Source organism: Haemaphysalis longicornis, unplaced genomic scaffold (assembly GCF_048455015.1).
Source record: "Haemaphysalis longicornis isolate Haplotype H1 unplaced genomic scaffold, Haemaphysalis longicornis Haplotype H1 scaffold_5, whole genome shotgun sequence".
In the NCBI taxonomy this organism is placed as follows: domain Eukaryota; kingdom Metazoa; phylum Arthropoda; class Arachnida; order Ixodida; family Ixodidae; genus Haemaphysalis; species Haemaphysalis longicornis.
Window position 1 is genome coordinate 69022136 of NW_027526385.1, and position 23855 is coordinate 69045990.

The 23855-nt window shown below is 50.7% G+C and overlaps 1 protein-coding gene across 1 annotated transcript; it reads right to left on the minus strand.

Moving 5' to 3' along the window:
* Positions 1-3214: 3214 nt before the first annotated feature.
* On the minus strand, positions 3215-9898 carry LOC144138396 (uncharacterized). Its single transcript, XM_077670659.1, has 2 exons — positions 9500-9898; positions 3215-5676 (listed from the first exon to the last, which is right to left on the minus strand). The coding sequence occupies exons 1-2, from the start codon at positions 9782-9784 to the stop codon at positions 3448-3450; spliced, it is 2514 nt and encodes an 837-aa protein (XP_077526785.1). The 5' UTR covers positions 9785-9898; the 3' UTR covers positions 3215-3447.
* Positions 9899-23855: the final 13957 nt, after the last annotated feature.

The window sequence follows — 23855 nt, forward strand, 5'->3', positions numbered from 1 at the left end:
TACTTCAAACACAGTTCTGTTCTGCATGGAGTTTTCTTCTAGCCATGGCCACGACCGCAGAAAAGAAAGTTCCTGTAGTCTGGTAATGAGCGACGAGCATTATCGACACTGAGCACTTGAAGACCTTTTTACACAATAAAAGCCCGGTATCACGCATGTAGAGTCGTCCTAGCGGGTAATTGTCACGTAATTTGTTTCGTGATACTTTTGATAACACAAGAGTTAGAGCCGCTTTCTGTAATCCTACTGCCTCCGTAGATCGCCATACTTCTCTGCAGAACAGCCAATGTAGGGAAGCCAGCTTACAAAGACGAAGCTTACACGGTAGTACACCGATACTTCGGAAGTCGGCTTCACCTCTGTACACAAATGCATTGCTGGGAAGAAATTTTTTTAGGAGCAGTTTAAGCCGTTTTGTATCAAAATATGAAGGCCCTAGTACATTTACTTTCTTATGAGAGCTTTTCGGTCGACCGACCGGTCTATGGGGAAATGCAGTAGTTTTTTGACGGGGCGCCATCGTTCCCACTATTAAAAGAAATTCAGTGTCCTTCCGCTCTGTGAAGAAGGATGACCAACGAAGCTGTCGTGCCGAGCCTCAACGTGAGCGACAATTATATGCTTTTACCGGGGCGCAGTCCAAGGAGTACACAAAACAATAAACGTTTGTTTGCAATTTGGGATTGAGCATACTTATTGGTTAATTACATGAACGCAACTTGGACGGACTGGAGTTTTATTCCAGCGGACAAACAAGGGCCGCCCGTTTCCCTGCCATTGAAGCCTATATGTACTGACAGCAAACGGGAATACCCAGTATTTACAACTTAACTGTGAAGTATGTAATTTTGAAACGTAAATAAAATTTCGCGTAATGATAGAGCCATCTTAGCCCTTTCGGCCCTGGTGTCCTATATTTAGGACATTAATCGAAATTCTTCCAGCAATTTCAGAACAAAACAAAAACAGCTAGTTTTCTGGGAAACAGTTTTTTAAGAATCCCTCTTTCGATAGATATCCCTATTGTTAGTTTTTTGCTACAGCTCAACGCTAGAGAGAGGAAGGCATTGCAGTGTGGACCAAACTGACATCTGGGTGACTCCAGGGACTGAAGTCCTAGTTTGATTACACGGCTGTAACTCAAAGGATACTTTCAATGCCAGCTTTATTTTTTGTACGTTGGCTCAGTGTTTCTGAAAATTTAGGGAAACAAGCAAAAAAAAAAAGACTGTTTTGGAGTTGAGAAGTTTAATTGCCTAATGACCTAATCAGATTCCGCGCTCTAAATCGCTAATTACTTGCACCACAAGCTCGATTTTTGTTTGTAAGTTCAGAGGATCGCAATAATAAGGAAAATGCACACAAAAGCTTTCTGGTAGAAATAAAGAATTCAGAGCTGAAAGGGTTAGCGGCTAATTGTCATAATTTATTTCGGGATAGTTCCTATAAAACAGGAATTATAGCCATTTTCTATTGTCATACTCCTTCCGTAGACGGACGTCCTTGAGCGTACAGCAATGTGGAAACGCTGGCTTACAATTACAGGCCAATTAAAGTCGTCTTCACGTCTAAGCACAAATGCGTTGCTGAGAAGACATCTCTGCAGGGACAATATAAGCCCAGTTATATCAAGATAGAAATACCCTATGACATTTTTGCTAATTTTTTGTTACACTGAAGGTGTGGCACAGTTTTACGATTATAGGAATTTGAGTGGGCGTCTCGAAACGGCGCTACGCTCGCGTGGTATTCTTGTCTACATCTCTAGCCTGAGACGGTCTGCTGGATCGTAGCCATAGACAGCTGCACTGTAAAAATGAGTTTGACGAACGGGGGGCGTGGGGGAGGGGGTGCCTTGGCAGCAGTTCGCACAGCGCGCCGAATGCAGCAAGGCCGGCCCTGCTATGATACAAAGCGGGACGTTTGTTTCCGCGGCCTCGCACCGGTGGCGGCCATTTTGGCACCTCTCGTGTTGACGACGCAAGATGAGGGTGCACTGAAGCGTGGCCAGGGTACTAGTTTTGTGTACGTTACTGACCACCCCACACAGGAAAACCCCGCATGGTTACGCGAACACTACCCTCGTAGTTTCTGCCTGGAATTTACACGTACAGGTGCCGCCATAAGTAAATGGAGCGCGGGTTGGCGAACATATTTGCCTCGGCGTGGGCCTTGCCAGGAACCTTAAAGTGACCGTTTAAGTCCTAAACTAGAATCCGCCGTCTCGAACAAAATTTGTGCCGATAGCCACATACGGCAGAATGCATTTCAGCCACGAAGCCGTGATCAGTTTACTTCGGATTGAACCTGTGCTGTAGAAATAGAAAAGCCTGCTAGATTCTAATTACTTTGGTGTACATTCATGGTTTACAATGGTGCACAATGCGCGGTAGATGAAACGGGAACACGAAACAATGAACCGAAACACAAATAGCGCGGTTTCTTTCTATACAAGCCAAAACGACGCAGGGCTTGGTTACAAAAACAGTCCGGTAATGTGGCTTCCCGAATATACTAAGAGCGCCATTAATAGACCTCAACGAACAGTTTTTCAATTTTGAGGGTTCTGATTCACATTTTCGTGTTCGCGTTTCATTTGCCGCGTATTGTACATGTGGCCGCTGTCACTTACGATGGCGTGTACGCGCTTAAGACATGAACTGAACCACCAGCAAAATTTATAAAAACCAGATACACACCAGATAAACCAGATAAAACCAGATAAAACCAGATAAAACCAGATAAAAACCAGATAAAAACCAGATAAAAACCAGATAAAAACCAGATAAAAACCAGATAAAAACCAGATAAAAACCAGATAAAAACCAGATAAACACCAGATAAAGAACATTCATGCAAAAGTTGTTAACTATAAAATAACACTGCGATGTTCAAAGCCAGGACGTTGAAGAGAGAGACCACTACAATAGAAACACATACTTTTATTTGGAACCTGAATTCACTGTTTGCGCCATCTTGAGATTAAACCTGGCAGCAACAGCATGTTAAAAATACTAAAGCAAAAGAATTAGTAAACATGACAGTCAGAAGTTAGGTGGATCCAGGCACCGACTTCGGAATGAACACATAGTAATGGCTTCGCTGTGGCGTTCGGTTGTATTCCATCTTTCCTCTTAGCATATCTTGCGACCTCCTGCATGCTCTGAATAGCGAAATTTCTTTGAATTGGGTAACTTATTAAAAGATGGTCTAGTTTCTTCGGAATCAAGTACTGAACTGCTATCCTCGGACCTTATATCACGCTGCCGCAGCATCATTCCAGAATAAGTTTCGCCAAAGTAAACTCGCAGGGCATCTTGGGAGGTGCATACTAAAACCAGCAGCAAGCACCAACACGAACAATCAGAAAATGCTGCAAAAAGTTCATGCAAACATAGCAACAGCAATGCGCCCGGCTTTACACAAGACGCCTTGAAGATCCGTCCTCTAAGTTTCAGAAAAACCATCGTCGAGGCCGAGACGCAAGTTCACGCTCTGCAGGTACTTGCCGTACAGTGCTTGAAACTCAGGCAGCAGGCTCTGTCTCCGTTGGCTGCCCGCAACAGAGTCGTACTCGAGACTCAGACGCCGCAGCGGATCCCTCACGGCCTCGTAGACCTCCAGGAGCCGGTTCGTCACCAGCGGCCGCCAACCGATCTCGTGTTCGCGGAAGTACGAGCCCTGGGGGTCGGAACTCGCTCGCAACATGTGATACGCGAACGACGCAGTCGCCTTCAACTTCCCTTCGAGTATGGAGTCGAGGGTGTCTCGCAGCGCCATCTCGTTCCTGCGCAGTGTGAACCTGACTCCGACGTCCCTCGTCTCAGCGCGCGTTTCCTGCCCGAAATGGAAGCGCTGCACGACCACGAGGCTGCGGCTGGCGGTGACCGCTTCCGGGAAGAGCCTGTCGAACGTGGGACACACGCACTCGCCGTCGTACCGGTACACTTCGAGGCGAAGCAGGCTCGTGTTGACGTCCAGCGCGTCCCGGAGGGCCCACGCCACGTCGCGGTCCAGAAACCAGCGCCCGATCACGAGAACGGTGATGGACGAAGAGTCGCCGATTCCCTCGAGCAGAGTGAATGAAGACTCCTTGGTAGTTTCGTAGATGAGAGCCACCTTGCTGAGCATGGTAGCGTTGGCGAAGAAAGAGGACAAGTCGCGGGCCCCCTCTGCGGTGATGATATCGGGAGCGCAGATGTAGAGGGTGGTCAGGGTGCTCTCGTACTTGGGAAGGTGACAGAGAAAAGTCCCGACGTCATCTTGCCAGGCGTCCACGGCTTGCAGGTAGAGCTTTCGCAAGGGGGCTTCCAAGTTATTGCCGAGGAGCGGCACCTCGTCGTCCCTCCAGACGAAAGTGACGCGGTTCTGGAGCGACTTGGCGGCGATGATGTTTAGAACCTGAAGACGTTCCCCGGGCGTGTCGTTGACCGCCCCGAAGCACACTTCTCGGAGCGAAGCGTTGTCGTCCAGGCTGCCCAACAGCATGACCACCTCAGAGCAGGTCAGGTCGCAGTCGTGCAAGTACAGCTCGTCGAGGGTGTAGTTGAGGCTCAGGGCGTCGCTGAGCCCTTTGAGGGTGTCGCAACCGTGAAACGTCGAGCCGGACAAGTCGAGCACCTCTATCCTGCGGTTGTTGGCCACAATGCTCGCGAGCGCTTTGCCGTAGGCGCCGAAACGTCGCCGTCGGCTCACATTGATCGCCATCTTCAAGCACCTGAGAGTTCGGTTCTTCGCCAGCGAGTCTGCCAGAGCCAGGAGTGGCTCCGCATCGGACACAGGGTTGCCCAACTCTAGTTCGTTAAGGCTGCGGTTGTCCTGGAGTTCGGCGAAGAACTGGGTCATATCACAGTCTAAATTCAGCCTCATCCTCTGCACCGTCGTGTGGAGCAGCATAGAAATTGCTTCCCCGTAAATGTACTCCCCTTCGTCCACCCTCGCGTAAACGTCCAGTTCCTCGAGGTTCTGCAGGTAAGTGAGCCCGTCGAAGAGATTCATGGCAGCTATCGAGTCCACAGTGACGTTCACGGCAACCAGCGACCGCAGTCCAGGGTTCCTCGTCATAAGTTGGCGGAAGTTGTCGCTCTGTGGTTCGTTGAGACGCAGCGCGGACATGTGGAAGGTGTGCAGGAGAGTGGTGTACTTGAGGGAGTCGAAGATTTGGCTTCTCCAGGCGCCCGTGGGCTCCGAGTGGTGTGCGACGATGCCCGCGCTCACGTAGTCCGTGTGAAAGCGCAGCAGCTTGTAGAAGATGGATATGTGATGAGGGGCGACTATGCCGGCGTTGAGCGTGGCGGACCGTATGCACCGGTGCTCGTAGATGACCCACATGACGAGGCAGAGGGACGTGAGCGTTACGGAGGGGCTCAGGTTGATGCGTTCCATCATGTCGAGCGTCCGCAGAGATAACGCTCGGCCTCGCAGACATTCCAGAAGTTCGAGCCCGTGGCTGTTCAGTAGGTTGTTCCAGGACGTCTGGTGCTTGAGGACCCAGCAGGGTTCGCGTTCACCGTGGCTGCATGGTCTGGTGAGTTCCTCTCCCGATTCGCTCCTGAAAACGTCCTCGAATGAGCGGACGCGTTGCTCGACATCATCGGCTGACGGAAAGTATGACGGTGCATCGCGGCGGAGGTACCTGGCGAACGCTAGTAGTGCATTGGCAGATGTCGTGCCGGGCTGCAACGAAGTAACAAAATTGTAAGTAAAGGTTGCACAGCGATACAATTAAGGCAAGCGGCTCCGAACAAACCACACCATGTTTTCTCACTCGCAACGCAGGAAAGGCGGCGCCACAAATTCGCACCCACGGTCCATACATGTCCAGAACGTTAATGCATATAAGGCGCAAGTTAACAGCGCTGGCTCAGTGGCTAAGGTGTTTGGAGTTCGTGTCGGAAACCAGCGCGAACTTGAAGACAAAAGTGAAACATGACTTGCAGCGGCTATCCTTGTTCCACTTCTTTTACGTGTCTCTAAGTTCGCGCTGGTTTCATCCAAGAATGTCTTTCCAACTAGCCCAGCTTGCAACCCTTAAAAAGAAAGGCGCAGAAGCGAAGCAGAAACGGAAGACGGATACGCTGCGACGAGAAAAATCACGCAGTAACGCTCCGTGCTGGCGATAAGTATAGCTTTCACAGGGCTACCAGGCGCGAAGGAAAGTGGGAGCGTTTATCGGAAGGGTTGCAGAGTTCCTTTAAAGGGGCTCTAAATAGGGGGCGAAGGCACCCTTACAAAGCGCGGTGGATGCTATGATCTGATAAGCTCGAGCACACCAACCTAGAGACTTGCAGGGCGTATGCGCTCCGAGGTACAGTAGGGGACTTAATATTCCGGACTACGGGAGCGCGTGCACCAAACGCCACCGATGCGCACTCTGGAGGCCTCGCGCCTGTTGTCGAGACCGGCGCGGTGCGCATGCGCGTTCTTTACTCGCAAGCACGCTGATTTTCTCGTTTCCTGCAGGGGTGCTGCGGTCAGTGAAGAGCGACGCTTTTGCAGCATTTCTTTCATCCCGATGAAACATTTGCGGCCTATTATGACGATTGCGCCGGCTTTGGCGCAAGTGCTCCTCGAGTCCTGATAAATGTTTTCGGAGATTGTTTGGTGTGGTATTTTTCCTGTTTGCGCTTTATCGTGTATACACGCCGACTAGCGGCTTGCGAACGGCGTGGTCAAATTAACCCGTGTGTGAAGTACAATCGCAGGGTGCTGCGCTATCGACAACGAAATGCTAACCAGATGAATTGCGAACCTTTATTCAGTTTTTTTATTATGTATACTACTCGACCACTCAACTTGTCTTTCAGCTCGCTTTCCGCTACCGATAAAGTAGGCAATTTCCAAGTGCATGAAAAGAAATTATGTCGGTTTTGTTTTTTTGCTGTCTACTTCGTTACTTAAAAATGATCCAAAGACACTCATTTAATGGCCAGTTCGCGCTTCACGCCAGCATTCGTCAAAATGGCACATCGGGTTGCAATCGCGCACCCTACGAAAATTTCCTTCTATCAGGCACTCCTCAAAGGAAAATTTGCGGGCTTATTAATAGGTAGAGTCTTATTAGATGCGACTTCTCAATAGGGAGTTTTAGCTGACCGTTTTCGGCGGTCCGCTCCGGTCTCAGCGGCCCGCTCAGCGCAACCGGAGCCAATGCCGTTCGCGGCATAGCGCGCCACGCATGCGCAATGGTGCTCCCGCTTGCTATCATAGCGGAGCGGGCCGTGAAAAACGGTCAGCTAAAACTCGCTATTCACTCGCCTTGCCCCTGCATCCGGCGTCGGCGTTGTTGTCGGCGTCCGCCCCTCCCCCAGTCTCCTCGCCGCGTGAGCTGCGCTCTCCGCCGCTCATCCCATCTCCTCTCCGATTGCGAACACTCTCGCGAGGAGCATTGGATTGGATTCGAATGGATTGGCTTGGCTTGGATTTGGATTAGATTGTGTTGGATTGTGTTGCGTCATAGCCGCGGCAGACGCACTGGCTGGCACCGGCGCGTTACGCGCGCTATAAAACGCGGTGCCTGCGCCGCTCCGCTCCATCGTTCCAGCGCCGTTCCTCCGCTGTCCAACGCTGCAACGTGAACCCCCTATGCGTCGCATCTACACAGGGGTTTCCGCGAGGGGAAGTGGGAGTTTTTTAATAGGTTGAGTGATGATGTTACCCGAGCAGTTCATGCCTGCAGGGATTAAGAAGGCCGGCTTGCAGATGGACAGCAGAGCGGAAGGACAAGGTCCAAAACAGAAGACAATAAGGACGACCACACTGTTGCTGCAGTGGTTGAAGACCAACTACTTAGTGCCAAATAAATTCGGGAGGCCCCAAGCAAAGAATTGACAGTGTTTTTCGATGGGAACCCGAGGTGCCATTGTGACAAATACCGAAGAGCAGAGCGAACACAATATATAGAAGTATATATTTCTTTAGAACAATTTTAAATAAGGAAGTATACCATAAACAAACGTACTTTCTTTTACAAACCTTGCAAAATGCCTACTTTAGCGGCAGCGGAAAGCGTGCTGAAATATAATTTCAGTGGTCAAGCAGCAAACAAAATAAAGACGATAAATAAAGTCTCGCGATTCGTCTCGCCGGCATCTCGTTTTCGATAGCGGGGTACCCTGCGATTCTGCTTCCTGCAGCACCCTTCATTCGGCGACCCCTTTCGGAAACCGCTTGTCTCATTGTGCATAAACGATAAAACACAAAACAAAAAAGACCAAACAAAACAGTCCACGTAAGCATTTATCAGGATGCGAGGAGCATTTGCGCCAAAGCCGGCCCTATCGTCACATCAGGCCGCAAATGCGTCATCGTGATTGACCAAATGCTATAAAGGCGTCGCCCTTCGGTGCTTCAGTGAACCTCGCAGTACCGCTGCAGAAGCCAGAAAACCAACGTGCCTACGAGTAAAAAATGCGCGCCGCGTTGGTCTCGACAACAGGCGCCAGGCCTCCAGAGTGCGCATCGGTGGCTTTTGACACGCGCTCGCGTGTTCCAGAATATTAAGTCTCCGCCTGTACGCGCAGCCATTGGCGTTATGGTTGCGTTCACGCACAGCAGGGGATGAGGGGACTAACAGAAACAGCTGGCGGACAGGCCGATTTGGATTGTTTCGGCGAGTCGCTTTTTGCTGCCCTTAATATTGGGCGAAGCGATAAATGCAGCTCGCAGTCAAAAATTTAACCTGCACGACAAGCGACTGGTAATGCATCTTAGGATATAGGTATCACAGCGCACGAACGAAGACACAAAGAAACAGGACCTGCACCGCCCTTTTTTAAATGGGCACTACCAACTAGCCCGCCAAGCCATCGATTCATGGCGAAAGAGCGGCACAGAGCGCACTAAGACAACGGAAGAAAGAAGTCAGAACACAGCACTTTCTTCTTTGTTCCCTTGTCTTAACGCGCTGCAAGACCTTTTTAATGATACATTACCAACTAGCCCACTAAGCCGTCGTCGGTAATGCATAATGGCATAGCGGTACACATTCGGATGAAGGATATTTACAGAAAAGGAGACAGCACCGCCTACTGAAGAACTTGACTGACGAGGAGGGGCGTTAAATACCGAACCTACTCGCACCTGAACTACGACGCTCCCGGTAATGGATGACTGCGAATCAGCTAATTGGAGCACACAGCTAACTATGTTCTACGGGCGTTCTGCTGTACTTCGTCTACATCCCCTGCGGCACGCACCGTAAACGAACCCAACACCGTGCACGTTGTAGCAAAATTTAGCTATTCACCGCCGTGGCGCGTGCATTGCGTCATACGTTGTAACCCTTCGTAGCTTTTACCCTCCGCCAGACTAGACACCTCCAACAAAGGCTTCTGGGACCATCGTTACTTGCAAGAGCGCTTGGACGAGTTGGTATGACATGGTTCTGAACTATCGACAGGGACAGGAAAAAAAGACCACTACGACTGTGACTGTTGCTCTTAGTAGCCTCCACCCACCGCGAGCCAAATCGCTGCCAACAAAGGATCCCCGGACTTACACTTGACGGTCCGTGTTCTGCGGGCAGCGCCCCGGAGTCGGCTGTACTGGGCACGAAGCTGGCAGCCTCCTCCGCCCACATGTCGACGGCGGCCAAGCATGCAGACCTCTGGCTGCCGCTGCTCACGGAGAAGCGCTCTTCCGAAGCGCTCTCCGAAAGCTCTGTGGGTGCAGCATCGCCGCTCGAAGCAGACTCCGCAGTGTCGACGGAATCGTCCGCGCTCTTCTTCACCCAGGACGGCCCCGGTAGGCTTAAGTCGCGCCCGTCGTCGCCTCCGGAAGCCATGGCCGCACGGCTGGTTGTCCCTGCGGTGCTCGCGACTTCTCGTCTACCCTCCTCGTCTAAATGTGCGACGGCTCTGTAAGGCTAGCCGGAACTGAATGGACGGCGCCGCACTGGGTCCCCGCCTGGGTTAATCGCGACCGAGATGTGACGTCACAGGGGATATGGGACACGTGGTTCCTCAGCCTGCTGATGAGATTAAACCTTTTGCACGACCACTATCTGCGCACGCGCTTGCAGGAGCCGCCATTACTTTTCGTGGCTCGCTGTTATCTCTGATATCGCTTCTGACGGATGCAGCATGGACGTCGAGCCCAACTCCAGATAGATACTGCTACGCCTTCGGGGGCCGCTGCTGATGCGCTAAGCCATCGGACGGTTAATCACCCGCATAGGAAAACGTATACTAACCTTCGTCAACACCCATTCAAAGAGTGACCTTTGCGCGTGAAGTTTAAAAAGTGTGCGGCACAGTATGAATGCGAAGCAATCTTATAGCTATCACCATGGGCGGGCTCCGTGATTAGCAATATTGGACAATAGCGTCACCAGCAACCATTGCTGAAAGGAGCCATGAAGAGAAAACAAAAGTTTGTTTTATTCGAAAGATTAGGTGTTTCATAGTACCCCAAGCGCTTTCCCGGAAGCAAATGATGCTTTATTCACTGAGAAATAAGGCAATTTAAGCCAAAATTTTAAATCTCCCGCTAAAATTGAACATTCCGTGACGTGTACAATGGCGTCATAGAGCCGGTCCATGAAACAGATACTTAGTATGTCGACTCCATATCGCACCCACACGCGGGAGTCGATCGAGACGGCGGCCATTTTAAAAATACTAGTAAAACCTAGTGCACCCGCAGCCCTAGTCATGGAATCGCCTGATCCGGAGAACAAAACTCTCGCCGAGGAGCTCGGGCTTGCATTTAACAACCTCACACCACTAAAACGCTCAATGCTTCTAAGTGCACGAGCGGCAAGAGTTGTGGGATACGCGGTGGACGGGAAAGCGACCATTCCGCGATAGCCACAACAGACGAACGCCCAGCCGTCGGCACCGCTGCCTCGTCAGCCCCGTCGCGACGGACGAATATAGACTGGTACGTATGTGCCGTATTTTGATTACGGTTAATAATAGTTCAATTTCAGTAGCAGTATCACTTATGCCAGTTGGCCGGTGTCGTGTATGGAAAGCCGTTCGCGCGAGCTCTCTGATACGAGCGTCAATGCGCGGTGTTTACGGCATTTTTTCCCCCAAGGTCAGAGCGATTTGACGAAGTCGGCGACGAGCGCCAGCATGTCCCAGGAGTGAGCTAACGTAAGGGTCCCTGCCGTAATCACTTCCTCGGAAATGAAGCGAGCACACTCGTACTTCCTTTAGCTCTCTTTCTCCTCCGTTTGCAAAGTTCACAAAACGTAGCCACTTGCTTCGCCTAGGTTCGTCGTTGGGCAGCACATGAAAGGAGATCTCCTCACCGGCGGGGATGTCGCACTCCCTCGACGATTTGCCCGTACTACATGGGCATTTCAAAACGCAGCAACGAAATTTCATTGTAAAGTACTCGAACAAACTGAAGTTTTCAGTGGTTGTAAACTGGAAACGAGCTCGTAACGACAGCAGCAAGCCAACACCATTCGAAACTTACGCGACGACTGGCACTATCTCGTCGCTTCTTGCTGTTCCTTACTCCCCTCGTTTCTATTTTTACCTTTGCTGGTTGGCGATATGACGGCCAACCTCCTGTGAAGGGATTACGATACGAAGCAAGGTCGCGGCTGTGCGTGCTGGAACGGTTCGTTGGCCCCGAAGAGCCTCGAACCCGAAAATTCGTCTGCGCGACAGCGAGATGTCGAGCTCGGCCGGCGCTAGTTTCGTATGCATTGGCGCACACGCTTGCGTGTTTGTTCGGACCTTCAACCGTTTACTCCACCGTTCTTTGTCATAAAAAGAATGTGCAGTATGTTTCACGGGCATTTAGCTCGCTATGCAAACTGTAAGCCCTGCCTAACATGCGTTTGCTTTTGCCGGCCTCCGCCAATCGCAGAGCATTCCCAAGTGACATCACAGGTTCTGTTGCGGAAAATGAGCTGGTGGGTCGCATGGTCATTTCCTTTTTTCCTAATTATGTAGCTTATTTGAGCGAAGTTTGCGTTATAAGTGGTGTCGTTATGGTTCTAACGAGGCAATCTTTCGAATGAACCAAACTTGTGTTTTCTCTTCATGGCTCCTTGAAGAAGTCACCAACTGTACTTTTCGTATTCCCTGCTACGAGGTCTTTTCTTGGTCTGGATTGGAAAAGGTTCATTAAACTTCCTCAGTGCAATGCAAATGCTTGTGCTTGCCGAATTGTTTTTCAACACTCCCCCCCCCGATCCCCGCCATTGACTTTCTTTTTCTTCTCTTTTTTTTTTCTTGCTCAGTAACTGGCTAGTGCAGACTTATCTCTGCAGGATTTCTTTACCCCGACAACTCAGAAGGGCTGGTTTTTCGACAAATTTCTTTTTGTGATTGTGTGTGTGATTGCTATGTGACAGGGTAGTGATTAGATTGCAGGCATGAGTTTTACCCCGTGCCCCCTTTTTTTTTTTTCGGTCGAAGTGTGCTTCGAACACGTGTTGATAGGTGGCTCGCTGACGTCACAGATCCGTATACAGTCGAACCTCGTTATAACGAACACTTATATAACAAATTATCGGCTATAGAGAACCAAATACGAACTTTGGTTGGCTACGCTTCATTTAAGTGACACTTATTCTTTTTATTACGAAACTGAAACCTCCGGAGCCGCACTGTATCGGCTGTATATAACGAAGAAATAAATATTTGGCTTGCGAGAGGCTCAGAACTCAAAAGCTAGCATAAGGAAAGGACAATTGAAAAGATTGAAAGATAACACAACCATGTTTAGTAGCTCGAAAAATTACAGGCGTGAAAAGTCCCTTTCGTGAGCGGACAGTATGGAAAACTTCATTTAGCTCAGTGCTGTGATAAGCCACCAGAAGAAGACCACCTTCTTTGTCAAACGAACATTGTTCTTTTGTAATTTCACGCTATCATGTTCCGGTCCGTTTAGTTTTAAATGCCACACGGAGACACGCAAGGATTACTTCGTCTGTTGTGATAATAATGCGCTTTTGTATCTATAGGTTTTTGCGCCAGCGAGATTGCCGATTTGCTAGAGCCGATTTTTTCCTCTACGGTTACAACGAATATCGCACATAACGAAGTAATTTACTGGACGAATAATACTTCGTTATAGCGAGGTGCGACTGTACTTGCAGGCAGAGGAGATGCTCTAGTTGATAAGGACGGCAGGTTGAGTTAGTTGGCCTCCTGTCTCCTTCGCGCAGTTTTTTTTTTTTTTCAAAATGACTGGTTGATAAGGTTACAGTCTCTGTAGATCAGTTTCATCGCGGACATCTTTTTTTTTTAGTTGGTGCACACAACAGGCCACACGATAAACAGGCACGTGTTCATGGACAGCTTTGTGACGTCTTTGATTTGTAAAATTTTGTGCTGAAGAGAAAGTTTTTCCGATGAAAGGCTAGCATAACGGCACAGGTTCCCCCTGGTATTGTTGTTCGAGCCAAACTTTGAGTGATCCATAAAACTACTACAAAACTATAAAGAGTGATCAACCAGCACTAAAAATAATAATCCATTATTAAATGAAGTAGCTAATTTTCATAACAATGAATAGCCTTACCAAACTATAAATGCAGAGAAATGGAAGGCTCCAAAACCTCGGACAAATTATGGACTGCAAATTCTTAAAAAAACAGCCTGCCACGTTTGCTGAATCGGTTTGATAGCCATGTAATAGAGCTTACATCGCTAAGCACTGCTTATTTAGCTGATTTATTCACAGCCTCACCCGAAGGGGCTTTTATTACCTTTTGTTGTTATTGCATTTTGCTGGAACTCTCTCGCCCTTTATTGTTTTATTAAATTGTTAAATGTTTGCATTTCTTTTTGCATAGCTTCTTAAATGTTTGCATAGCTTCTACGACGGCGGCTTTCCATCCTCTGCCCCTGATTGAGATTTAATCCCACTGCCATCACTCGCTAGATGTACCACTTGCTTCATTCAACCTTCTTTCTTGAGTAATCCCAAATATGGTGCCGATTGCACATAGCATAACTCCATTTCCTTTCCTACGCCTCCCACTCGCGCTTCGCGTCGCGTACCACTGCCTAAAATGTCAAGCCACTAGTGCCAACCATGCCTTTTTTTGCCCCCAGAACCCTTTCCCTTCCTTCACCCTCCCTTGAGTGGTAGGAATGAGCATTGACCAGTTAGATCCTGAAGGAGCAGCGCGGCGGGATCCAGAAAGACATCTTCAGCAGCAGCGGTGCGCGGCTTTCTCCAAAGCCTGAGCATGCCGCAAACCTGTTTTAGATGCGAAGCAGCTTATGGTCGATGTTCCCTCCGCCGTTGTGCGGCGTCCACACCCCCACTGCGCATGCGCATCCTCCTCCCTCTCCTCTCCTCTCCTCTCCGGCATTCCTCCTCTCCTCTTCGACGCTTCTCTCCTCTCTGGCATTCCTCCTCTCCTCTCCTTTCCGGCATCGCGCAGCGAATGGCAACACCTGCGGCTCCGCGCGCGATAATGCGAAGCAGCTTAGGGTTAGAGACGCGACGGTAGCCGCTGCATACTCCACTAGGGGGCGCCACTGTAGCTCCACCGTATAAATGACGCGCGCGCGCGCTCCGCTCCCCTCATTCTGCTCCCGCAACGCCGCGATCGAACTGTAAACTAATGGGAACTTGAGTCGACCCCATTGCTGCTTCGCATACTACTCAGGGTTCCCCTACGCGAAAATGGTGAATTTTTTTTTGCTCAATTAACGTTCTACCCTCTTGCGATATATATGAACAAAAAGAGAAAACAACTTCATTTTTCTGACAGCTTACGCGCTCTTAGACATGTAGCCTTGGCTGCCGAGTAGGACTGGTTCACCAGATGACACTGGCGATATATGCTGGAGCTGAGCAGCACGGGTTCCCGTTGGGATGCGGTAGGACGTGGGATAGGGGTATCGCGGAGTTTCGTTGGTGTTCTTACGCAGTGTGTTCCATGCTGGCGTAATACTGTCCGAGCGGGCATCCTTTGGTGTATTGTTCGAAGTACCGGGGACGAAGCAGACTTAGAAGTTAGTGCTGGTTTGTATATGTGTTTGTATTGTATAAGTGCTGGTTTGTATATGTGCCCCGGGACAGCAACCTCCCCTTCCTCTTGGATGAGTGGATGAGTTTTCTGTGCTGGGAGATAGCTTTTGACGGTCCAGCTAATGATACTGTGGGATATCAACGTGCTGAGTATGTTGGCCGCTACTGGTAGGATCATATGTCCGCAGTCCGTTACTCGGAGGGAAATTGCTCGAGCGACAGCGTAAGTGCACTGACTGCCGGTAGCAGGTTGGTGTCGGGAGTCCAGACTAGTTTGATCGTATGGAGCTTGGTTTTGTGTTCCTGGAGGAAGTACTGTGCACGTTTGGATACATAGCCCGCCCGGTAGGATATGGGCTCTGTTTTGGAGTCCGTAAAAATTGTAGCATGTGCGTCACTAGTGGCGCACACTCTACAATATACAGTTACAATCTATAGTTGCCTCTTCACCTTCTTCGGGTCTTTTAGTTTTGATTGCCGCATTCAGGTGCGAAGGTTTTGAGATTTTGGTCGGTGTTTGTGGGCATATTCTGCGGCATGTGTGTATCACCCTGCTCGACTGTCCGCGTAGATTATGGTGTGTGCTTTGACCCTGACTTGACGTCTTCCTTTGTGACACCCTGGATGCACGTTCTTAGGTGTCGGAGCGACATCTATGAGGTCACTGACAGCTGACGGTGGTGGAAGTGTGGGATCGTTGTGTGTGGGGCCTGGGTTGCCAAGTTTATACAGCAGGTGTCTGCCGGTGTCGAACGCCTGAACTGGACACTGTTGAGTCGTCAGGTGGGCCTCGATTATTTTTCGTGTTATGTTGGTAGCTCGTGTGGAGTGTATGGGTTCTCGCTGGCTGTTGTCTATGTAGGATGCTTCTGAGTAGTATGTCGCCCTTGCCAACTTCCGGTGCAGTTGCGCAGTGCAGGTGCGGCTACAGTGCGCGTTGGAGTGCCTCCGCCTTTTCTCCTTCTAAGTCACGGGTTGTCCAGACGGTAAGATCGTCTGCGTAAATGGCGTGTACATTCCATTTGAGCTTGGGCCCGGCGAAGTTGAAGAAGGTTGGTGAGAGAACTAATCCTTGAGGTGTTTCTTGGCGCTGAGTGTCAAATGTCTCGGTGTATACGCAGTTACCCAATGCCGAGTGCGGTGGCTGAGAAAGCTCCTGACACGGTACCATATGATCATTTATTTACCTTGGAGGTCCCTGCCAGGGAATTAAATAGTCGGGTGGAGAGGGAGGGGGGGCGGCAAGATGAACGAGGAATTTGAAGATATATCGTTACATATTAAAACACGTTTGAAAATAGCCTTAGAAAATTTAGAGTTTTCAGATTTGAGACAAGCGTTTAGCGCACATAGAAAGCATTAAAGGAGCACTGACACGAAAATTTTATGTGACACTTTTATTGCTTTTATCATTAATTAATGGTCTGGCGAACCTGAAACAGCACTTCAAATACTTCAGTTCGCGATAGTTAATTACATTGAACGGCTTGAAAATCGTTTGTTTCAAATTCCCGCGCTTTCCTCCCGAACGGCGCATATGACAGCCTCCCGGTTTGACATCACCGCTTTGTGCGGACGTCACCGGCGCCGGCTGGAGAGGGCGTTGCGCCCGCTCGCCGCTCGTGGGGTTGCGCGCGTGAAGTGACGTCACAAGTTTTTGGCGAGCCCTGCGCGTCACTTCTTTTTCCTCTCCTGAAGTGATGTCACGCTGATGTCCATTTGCTGAGTGCCGCTCCGCGCGCTGCTCCGTCGGCGCGATAAATGCGATCCAATTGAACTATGTTCTTCGCGTCGCAGGGCGCTCATATTTCAGCCAGGGTATTCTGTTGAGTGAAGGAAGCGAACTGTGCAATAATATTAACGCCAAAAATTGGTGTCAGTGCTCCTTTAAGGTCAAAGGAGCCCTGGCCTCTTCTTGGCACTGGTCTTTCGAACAACAAGGCGGAACAGTGGTGTAATCACAGTAGTACCTAGACACGTCACTCAGTGAAAAGCGGCTACAACCAACTACCATTTCGCTCAGTAAGGTTGTGGGGAGCGCCTTGGCCCGACACCTTCTGGCCTAGGGGGTGTCGCCCGGAGCCCCTCGCCATGGGCTCCCTTCCCTCGCCCTCCTCGCCTACCGTGCGGCCCGGTCGCCGGAGAGATGGCGCGAGTGGACGGGTAGGGACGGGCGGTGGTGCTGGAGAACCGCGCGCGGAGACTGGGACTCGGGAGGCAGAGTGTTTTGGTGTGTGCGTGTGTATGCCCGGACGGGCGACAGCGTGGAGGATGTAAGTAAAGAGTTCTTTCACGCAACCGCAGTGTGCCTCATTCCTTGGCATGCCGTAGAGAGAAGGCCCACATCTGGCGTCCGAACGTGGGGCTGATGTCAAGCCCACCCGTGGACATTTGCTCTCTGCGGCTGCCGGGAAGGGGCCCACTGCGGTTTGGGACGGCATTCCTTTGTTCCGGGAAGGAAGCGCCATTTTGGCAGTGGGAGACCAGGGCTTTGAGCCGTGTAGATACATGTTTGCAAATTAGTTTTGAGGCCAGTGTTTTAGTTTGCTTAGGTTTTACGATGGCTGTAGATGCCTGAAGTTTTTCTTGCGTTCTTTTTCTTTGTTGTTTGGGTAACGGCCTGAGTGGTTACATTGCGAGTGTATTTAGCGTTTGTAGGGATATTAGTCGCTTGTGTATTTTGACGTGGCCCTACTGTGGTTTTTTTGTATTTTAATGTGGCTGTAGTTCAGCCCCGTTGGTCGAATGTATTGTCTTGACGTTCGTTTTTTGTTTCCATTATAGATTTGTGTGTGGAGTGTGTTTGTCGCGTTGCGTATGTAGTTAGCGCGGCTTCCTCTGTATTTCGCGTCTACAGTTTGGCGTGGTTGAGCCAGCTTTTTGTTGGGTAGTTCGCTGGAAATGGCTCCTACCACAAGGAGAGAGACGGGAGAGAAGGAGGAGCCGCAGGGCTCGGGGGGAGACTCAGCGGCCGCTGCGCAGGAGGCTGCTGGTCAGTTGCAGCCCGCAGATCTCGCCTCAATGATGAGGCAGATGACCGGGATGTTCGCGGAGATGACCCGAATGCTCGGTTCGGCGCTAGCTGCTCCCACCGCGGGTCCTGTAGTGCCGGTCTCGAAGCTGCGTTTGAATATCGAGGTTCCCTCCTATTCCGGCTACGGAGACGTGAAATCCGTTTGCGAATACCTGCAGCAACTGGATTCGTATCAGACTGCGGTAGGCGCATCGGATGATGACGTGTTGAGGCAGGTCCTGCCCGTGGCACTGGTAGGAAGCGCTGCGCGTTGGAGGCGCTGCCAACCGGCTTTCGAGTCGATGGCAGATTTTAAGGACCGCTTCCTCGCTGAATTCCTGCCACCCGATTACGAACACCGTATGAGGGACGAGCTTGCCCTTCGCACGCAGCACCCTGAGGAGAGTCTCCTCGAGTACGTGCGGGCAATGCAGGAGCTGTACGAACGGGCCGACCCCGAGGCAGCCGACGCGGTAGGTGGCGCGCGTGTGCAGGCAATGCCACCCGCGTTTCAGACCGTACCTGCGAGGCCGGAGTTTTCGCAACTTGGAGGCCCTCGCACAAAAGCCCTTGTAATTCAGGCGGATTTACTCGCCGAGCTTCACTACAGGTTGCCGCCGAGACCCGAGGAATCGCTCGAACCGGGTTGCGCCTGGTCGGGAGGGGGAGCGGATAACGGCCCCACAAACTCCTCGGTCGGAAGCAACGCAGGCGACGGAAGAGGGAGGCAGGACGAAGCAGCCCGCTTGTGCTGGTTTTGTCGCAAGCCTGGCCACTTCTCCCGTCAATGCCCCGAGAAAATGCGTAGCACGCAGGGAAACTCGGATCGCCGGCGACGGTGAAGGACGGTGGCTCGTCGTCGCCGGCGGGAAGCGAGAAGAGGGGGCCAGACAGGGGGGACGCGAGGGAGCCCCCAGGGCACCCAGAAGCTGGCGTCGACGGGCAACTGGCCCCCTTCGCATGCAGGGCGCAGGAAGACCCCTCTTCGTCTGCCCCATTCATGCGAGTGCAATTAGTCGGTCAAGAACTTTTTGCACTGGTCGACACGGGCTCGACGGTTTCTCTCATCGGGGACGAAATCTTCGAAGCCCGCCGGAAAAGAAGAATCCGGGTCAGGCCCGCCGAGACACCCTTGAGCTTAGCAGCGGGTTCGGCAAAAGCAGACGGAGCTGTAGCCCCGTGTACATGGACGCGACGGGGGCGGGGTGAGTTGAGTGGCGGGTTCAGCTTACCTCGACGCGTCCGAGTTTATATGAACCCCGTCCAAAGAATCCAGGTGAGGGGAGCGACGGGGTTCACGGAAAAGGGGCTACCGTATTTTCACGATTCTAACGCGCACCCTCTTTTGCTAAACGGTAGCTTAATATTTGTGTGCGCGTTACAATCGGGCTCAAAACCGAAATAGGCTTTAACTCTTTCGCTACCGCGCCTATCAAAATCGATCAATTTGATCGATACTTTTGGGAGCGCCTTTTCATAGCGTTCCAGGCGTTTCTCGAACAAGTAAAGCTGTTCGGAGTTAGATCAGAAAATGGCCTTTCAAAATCAGTTTTGTTTTCATTTTTGCAACGGAAACGTGATTTTTGACACGCTTTTGAATCACCTGGTTGTGGAAAAGGGGCGTGGTCATCGCGCCTCAAGGCTACCAACGAAGAATGCGTGCAACTCGTAATTACTCTGCACCAGCGCTTGTTTTTTGCTATCAGGGCGTGAATGGGGAACTAGCAAACGATTTTCAATCGTCAGGTTCACGCTCTGACAGTAATAATCCCAGAAATCGGCTGAAAATGTCAAGCAGTGCCTGGTTGCAAAGCTACTTTATGATTTTAGGCAGTTTTATTGCCTTTGCGCAAGTTGTCCTAAGTACTCTGGTAGTTCTACTTACCCCAGGACCATTCCCAAAGAGTTTACAACAGTTTCGGTTTCGTTTCTGCATCGCGAAATTCATATTTAGCGCAACTACGCAGTTACCCAACTTCAAGGCTAACTGCCATGGCGCCTGAAGCGTCCGCGACTGATCCTCGAACAAAGCACGCCGCTCCACCCTAACCCGATTTCTGCGATAAGAACTTCAGATGCAAGTCAAAAGGTCACACCCAGTCGCCAGATATCTGTTCCGCCGAGGACAGCGCTTCAAACCGGCCTTACACTGCCAGCTGTTCGCCTTCCAGTTTCGTTTTCATGCGAGGGTTTATCCGGGTGTCTAATGTTGCTGCTTAGTTGAACTGTCTATTCGGACGGAGTCTCTGATAAGTTTTTGTACTGTTTCATTTGAAAAATGTTAGGTGGCGCTGCAATAGAGGAGGCTCGTTGTGCTGATCTTTTTTAGCGCGCGACTGCTACTCGGCCAAAGATCGCAGGGGACGATTCTAGCTCATCGTACCTCATTTTTGCGAGCAAGGCTACAATTGCGAGTAAGAAGATGATAATAAAGCTCAGCTTTATGTTTTGAGAGATAACTGACCGTGAACGACAACAAACATCAGCCACGGCGTTCCGTTTTCAACTTCATGCATGTTTTTTTCTGCATCGCGTGCTTGTCCCAAATATTGTGCTCGCTGTAAATGCAAAGTCAGCAATTGACAAGATGTTTTTACGTTATGTGGGGGCAAATTGGTGCCTCTGATAACGTCAAACCGCCAGATTTATTCCAAGGAACCACCCAAAATTGCACAGTTTGAATTAGAGGTTGGGCTTCACCGCATGACACGAGCACCGTGCGTGCTAACATTTTTTTTTTATATCTGAAAAACTGTTCCCCGCAAGTCGACATTTTTTTTAGGGTGTGTTTTTGAAATGTTTCCCTGCAAAATGTATATTCTAATTTTTTTCTACTACCGGTGGTTTGATATACACAACTCCTTTTTTATCATTTTTTTCGACAACTTGACAAAACTTTTGATTTTGATATTTTTTTTCACAACTATGATATATGAAAACCTTTAAAAAACTGGTGTTATTGGAAAGGCCGTTAAATAATCTGCATTTTGTGCTCCTGCAATTAGTGCCTAAATAATTTTTTAGCAGAAAAAAAAAATGTTTTCTTGGACCCCCCAAAATTGGTCAATTTTCTGCGGTAGCGAAAGAGTTAAAGCGGCCAGAAGCATTGCCATGCGCAACGGACACGAAGTACCCGCAAAGTCCAACTCAATCCTATAAAAACAATCCGTCAACACCACGTGAGTGAATTTCGGCGCACTGATTCCTCAATGGCATGCCGCATACCCTGGTCAGATGTTGCACATTTTTTTTGTGCTTCTGCTTAGCCCCTAACGCTTAGAATTATGAAGATCAAGGCACTTGAACTCGCAAGGAGCTTCAGTGTTCCCCGCTGTAACTTTATTTCCAGCAGCAGCTGGATAAGCAACCTTGTGAAGCACAATTCATTTTTGGCTTCCAGAGCTGCATACGCCAAATAAAATCTCCCTCTTCCAGGCACGTGGTGTCATGTCTTTTCCATCTGCGCAGTACCGTCAGTGTCACATTTTTTTTTTTCGAATTTTCCTGCGCAAAGTTACCCGCACGTTACCATTAAGGGCGCGTTACAACCACGGAAATACGGTATTCTGCTCCCCGCGGCCCGCCGACTCAGCCCGACGAGCGAGCTAACCCACCCCCTGCCTCCGAGTCGACTGAACTCGCCGCGACGGCTCCCTGACCCACCCCGTCCGCTTATACATGGGGGTGTCGAGTTCAGAAAACCTGTTTATTTCGACTCAACGCGCCCTCGTCGGGTCAATAGGCCCGTTTACATTGACCCGACGAGGGCGCGTTGAGTCGAAATAAACAGGTTTTTTGGACTCGACACCCCCATGTATAAGCGGACGGGGTGGGTCAGAGAGCCGTCGCGGCGAGTCCAGTCAACTCGGAGGCAGGGGGTGGGTTAGCTCGCTCGTCGGGCTGAGTCGGAGGGGCGCGGGGAGCAGAATACCGTATTTGCGCGGTTCTAACGCGCCCCCAATCCTAGCGCGCGGGTAACTTCGCGCAGGAAAATTCTAAAAAAAAAATTTGACACTGACGGTACTGCGCAGATGGAAAGACATGACACCACGTACCTGGAAGTGGGAGATTTTATTTGGCATGCAGCTCTAGAAGCAAAAAATGAATTGCGCTTCACAAGGTTGCTTATCCAGCTGCTGCTGGAAATAAAGTTATAGCGGGGAACACTGAAGTTGCTTGCGATTTCAAGTGCCTTGATCTTCATAATTCTAAGCGTTAGGGGCTAAGCAGAAGCACAAAAAAATGTGCAATAGCTGACCAGGGTAAGCGGCATGCCATTGAGGAATCAGTGCGCCGAAATTCACTCACGTGGTGTTGACGGATTGTTTTTATTGGATTGAGTTGGATTTTGCGGGTACTTCGTGTCCGTTGCGCATGGCAATGCTGCTGGTCGCTTTAAAGCCTATTTCGGTTTTGAGCCCGATTGTAACGCGCACACAAATATTAAGCTACCTTTTAACAAGAGAGGGTGCGCGTTAGAATCGTGAAAATACAGTAGCCCCTTTTCCGTGAACCCCGCCGCTCCCCTCACCTCGACTCTTTGGACGGGGTTCATATAAACTCGGACGCGTCGAGGTAAGCTGAACCCGCCACTCAACTCACCCCGCCCCCGTCGCGTCCATGTACACGGGGCTAATGTAAACGGGGCTTGTGAGACTCACGCTCGGTTTTGATAGCAGAAAGCGCAGACAGCGTTTTGTTTGCTTGCCTGGTTTGTCTGTTCCAGTCATACTGGGCAGAGATTTCCTCTCGAGGGAGGGTGTTGTGCTCGACATGGGGAGGAACGGCTACCAGTACGGGCCGCAACCCCCTTTCTTTCCTTTCGCGAACGCGCCGATGCACGGTTCACACCCGCACGGGGCAAATAGACTCTACTGCGCCGCGGAAGGCCAGGGAGAGGCGTCAGGAAAGAGGAGCACTGATGTAGAAGCGATCGTCGCATCTTTTTCAGGATCCGATGATCAGCGCCGAATGTTGGCGGAAAGTTTGCTCCCCTTATCGGAAGGGGGTGGCGGAAGCGCGCGCGCCGAGTGCGGTGGTTTCATGGGCGGCGCGGGCCACCCCGAGAGGGGGAGGAAAGGGCCGGACGGAGGAGTCGAGGCCGGCCGCAAAGGGAAAGCGGAGCGGCATCTCGCAGCGGCGCTTTCTCGCCCCCCGAGAACAGAGGCAGAAAGGAATCTGTCTTGGGGGGAGGTAGTGAGTAAGGAAGAGCTCATTGAGGCCCAGAAAGCAGACGGTCTGTGCCAGCGGGTGCTGAAAAGGCTAGCGGGAGGCGTAGCTTGCACCGGTAACGCTGAGGGGTTTGACGAGTATCTGCTGGGCGACGATGGCTTACTACTTCGCTACTTTCCCCAACTGGACGACGAAGAGGCGGTTTCATCCCCCTTTCGAGTCGTGGTCCCGAGGAAGTTGCGGAAACGGTTCATGCGGTACTTTCACGACTCAGCGCTGGCAGGACATGGCAGCGGCAGTAAGACTTACGACAAGTTATGCCGTGTCGCGACCTGGCCAGGCATGAGGAGAGACGTAATGAGCTATTCCCGCGCTTGCCCTCTTTGCCAGGTAGCGAAGCCGCGCGCTGGGAAACCTGTGGGTTTCATGAAGCCGGTGGAAAGCAGCTACCCGTGGCAGATTGTAGCGTGTGACGTAATGGGACCCCTCCCAAGATCCGCGCGAGGAAACCAGTTCATTCTGGTTATAACGGACCACTTTTCTAAGTGGGTGGAGTTGTTTCCCCTTAGAAAGCTAGCGTCGGAACGGATCGTAGAGAAGCTGGTGGACATTCACTCGTTTCGGCTCCCCCTCCGACCTGATCACTGACAATGCTTCGTATTTCACAAGCAAAGTCTTTTCAGACTGTTGTCGAGCGCTGCACATTCGGCACAGGAAA